At 37.3% G+C, this 3,486-nt stretch overlaps 1 protein-coding gene across 1 annotated transcript; it reads right to left on the reverse strand.

Moving 5' to 3' along the window:
• Positions 1 to 710: 710 nt before the first annotated feature.
• Positions 711 to 2,748, reverse strand: LOC114179812 (LRR receptor-like serine/threonine-protein kinase GSO1). The gene has a single exon (XM_028066276.1). The coding sequence runs from the start codon at positions 2,701 to 2,703 to the stop codon at positions 790 to 792; it is 1,914 nt and encodes a 637-aa protein (XP_027922077.1). The 5' UTR covers positions 2,704 to 2,748; the 3' UTR covers positions 711 to 789.
• Between the last annotated feature and the right edge of the window lie 738 nt (positions 2,749 to 3,486).

Here is a 3,486-nt window from a genome sequence, read left to right on the forward strand (position 1 = left end):
AACTTCTATTTTTCAAACACAAAATAGATTTACCGTTATCTTTGATCAAAGCATTAAAATTAAGATTAGAATACGAGATTGATAATATGTACTCACATTTTGAATAACATAAATGGAGAAAATTGTTGTACATAAAAACGAAATGGAGGCTCACTTTGCATGTCACGTATGAGCATCAATGTGAGTTTATCTCACCGAGACTCCAAAGGAAAAGTTTTAGAATTTATTTCTAGTTTTATCTAAATATAATTCGAGAAATTATACTTTTCCTTTCATTTTTTCTAACTTTCATTCTTTATTTTCTGACCAGCTTAGTGTGAATTATTGATTTTTAAAAAAAAAAATACATTAATCAATGATTCACACTAAATCATTATGTTAAGAAATAAAAGATATGAATCAAAAAATAAAAATAATAGTATCAAACTTTTACAAAATTTCAGCCATTACTCACCTGGTATGGCTTTGGGTTTCTATATTAAACATTGTCTACAAAATTTGATGAAACTTGCACTTTGCTTGGTCTCCTTTGAGTTTAGATCATTCCAAAAACATTAAACAACAAAAAAGAAAAACGAAGAAAATATATACATGAAATCAATATATAGTTAAGCAAGCAAAACAAAAAACATGCAAAGCAAACAAAATCATTAATGGAAGCATCATGCACGACCGTGGTTGAATCTTCAAAGACTTTTCATGATGTTTACTATTTATTTCCTCATACACATGAACATGGGAATCAAAATCTCTAATTATATGCTTAAAATAATCTGTCTGATAGTGTGCTCATCTATAACGAAGTTTACAAGGAGGAAGAGGTGGTCCACACAATCCACGATTACCCACAAAAGCTGAAATAGGAAACATGGCCTTATGTGGAGGGATCCTCCCTCTGAGTCTGTTTCTTGACACATCAAACTCTTCAAGCTTCTTCAAATTTAGGACCTTCTCTGGTATGTTGCCACTTAATTTGTTGTTTGAAAGATTAATCTTTGTTAAAGTTTCGGCATCACCAAGCTCTTCGGGTATATCCCCCGAGAGTCCACTGTCTTCAAGCTCCAGAATCTCCAATTCTCTCAGTTTCCCAATTGACTTTGGTATCGATCCTCCCAACGGGTTGTGTGACAAAGCAAGAGATTTGATTGAACTCATTGAGGCCTTTTGTCCAATGTTGTCGTCAATGGGACCGCAAAACTTGTTGTTAGATAGGTCGAGGGAGTTGAAATGGCCTAGCGAAAATTGAGCCTCTTTCTCAAACACCACTTTTAGGGACCCTGTGAGGTTATTGGAATGGAGGTCAAGGTCCATCAGAGAAGAAAGACCCATGAATGCCACAGGGATTGACGAATGAAACTGGTTGTTTGACAGGTTCAGGAAGGAAAGGCGAGTCATGTTTCCGATCCACCATGGCAATTTCCCCGTTAATGCATTGCTTGACAAATCAAGGGTTGACACTGATGAATATGCAAGCCACTTTGGAAGTTGACCTTTGATCCCTGTCTGAGCCAATTTCAACTGAAAAACTCTAGACTTGGAAACCCACTTGGGTACTTTGGCTAGTCCTAATGGGTTGAATGACAAGTCTAAAGTTTGCAAACTCTGTAGTTTAGCAAGTTGAGGGGGAAGTAGACCAGAAAGTTGGTTTCTTGACAAATCCAGTGTTTGCAGGTTGATTAAATTGCCAAAGGAAGGTGGAATTTTGCCACTGAATTCATTGTCTGCGAGAAATAAATCAGTTAAACTAGTTAGATGGCCAATGGTGGAAGGTAAGTTCCCAGTGAGTTTATTGTTCTCAAGGATTACCCTTCGCACATTGCCGAGTTTTCCAATGGAATAAGGCAAAAGGCCTGTTAGCTTGTTCTCTGATAAACTACAAAACTTGAGAGAACTTAAATCCCCAATAGAAAAAGGGAGGTTTCCTGAGAGATTATTGTGCATGAGATCCAGAAAAACCAATTGTGAGAGTCTCCCAATTGACTCTGGGATTCTTCCACTAATCTGGTTATAAGAGAAATCCAAATCCTTGAGGTTTACAAGATTTCCAATGGTAGAAGGAATGTTTCCATGAAAATCGTTTTGATGAAGGTGAAGCCTGGTGAGAAATACCATTCTTCCAAGGGAAGAAGGAATCCCCCCAGAAAGCCTGTTCCCAGATAGACCAAGTTCTGAAAGAGACTTGAAGGAGGCAAAGACAGAAAAAGGAACATTACCAAACAATTGGTTGTTATCGAGGTACAAACTCTGGAGCCGTGAAAGCTTTTCAAAAGACGCGGGAACCCCACCTGAGAGCTGGTTTGAATAGAGAAAAAGTTTTGTCAAATGGGATAGCTTGGCGAGTTGTGGAGGTATTGGACCATGCAACTGCTTCAGATTGCTAAGGTCCAAAACTTGAAGAGCAGACAAGTTTCCAAGATAAGGTGACAAGGTTCCTGACATGTAGGTTTCGAGAGGGATGTCATCAACGTCGAACACAACGCCGATTCTAGTAAGGTTGATGACCCTGCCAGTGGAACCACATGCGATGCCCTCCCAAGTGTGGCAGCAGTCAGAGGAAGGTGTCCAGGAATCTAGCAGTTTTGAAGGGTCAGAGATGATCCTGCTCTTGAATTCTAGTAGTGCTTCTTTGTCCACCACGTGACATGGCTCCGAAATTGAGGTAAGAGATGACAAAATGAGAAGCAACATCATGACTACTACCATAGTTCAGAATTATGAATAGGTTGCTTGTACTTGGCTGAGACAGCTTACGACTTCGTATTTATCAAGTGTTGTACGACTCTTTCTATACGATTTACGATTTGATTGTGATTTAATTTAGTTGGCTTCCTCCATGAAAATTTATTTATATTCAATTTATCTATCATCGAAGTGGTGTATGTATGAAAATGGCATCGGAGATGTTTGAAAAGCGAGAACTGTTGATGCTTTGCATGCAGCATTTTGAAGAGAGGCATGTGCCTCTAACGGCCACTTGGATTTCCCTGACTTGGCTATTTGGAAGCAAGTGGCTTTGGTTCAACAAAAAACCCTGAAAAAGAAGATGGGATTCTCCGTGCTCAAAAGTTTGTTATCATGATGATTTTACAATTATACATCCCATCACTGTAAGCAATTTTGATGTTTCAAAATCTGTGCCTCCTCAGTGGAAAATGACTGGGATTACTAACATTTAGCAACTACTCATCATATTCACTACTTTTGGTTTAAAATCATACTATACACACACTTTCACACATGCACGCACTTACAAGTTACAAGTACAATATATTTATTTTTGAAAATTAAATAAATTAAGTAATAGTTTGTAATGTTTATTTCACAGATTTTGAATTAAAAAACCATTGTTAAACAGTTTTAAATTATTTTAAATTCGCTTTATAAAGGCCAAAGAATGAAAAGAGAGACAAACTTGTCTGTCATGAACCATCTGACCTTTCTTTACAAGTTTAAGATTCATTTCAGTTGATACATACTATTAGGTTC

Source organism: Vigna unguiculata, chromosome 3 (assembly GCF_004118075.2).
Source record: "Vigna unguiculata cultivar IT97K-499-35 chromosome 3, ASM411807v1, whole genome shotgun sequence".
In the NCBI taxonomy this organism is placed as follows: domain Eukaryota; kingdom Viridiplantae; phylum Streptophyta; class Magnoliopsida; order Fabales; family Fabaceae; genus Vigna; species Vigna unguiculata.

Excerpts from the sequence above, each read along its gene's own strand:
- LOC114179812 (XM_028066276.1), bottom strand. The coding sequence starts at position 2,703 with ATGGTAGTAGTCATGATGTTGCTTCTCATTTTGTCATCTCTTACCTCA.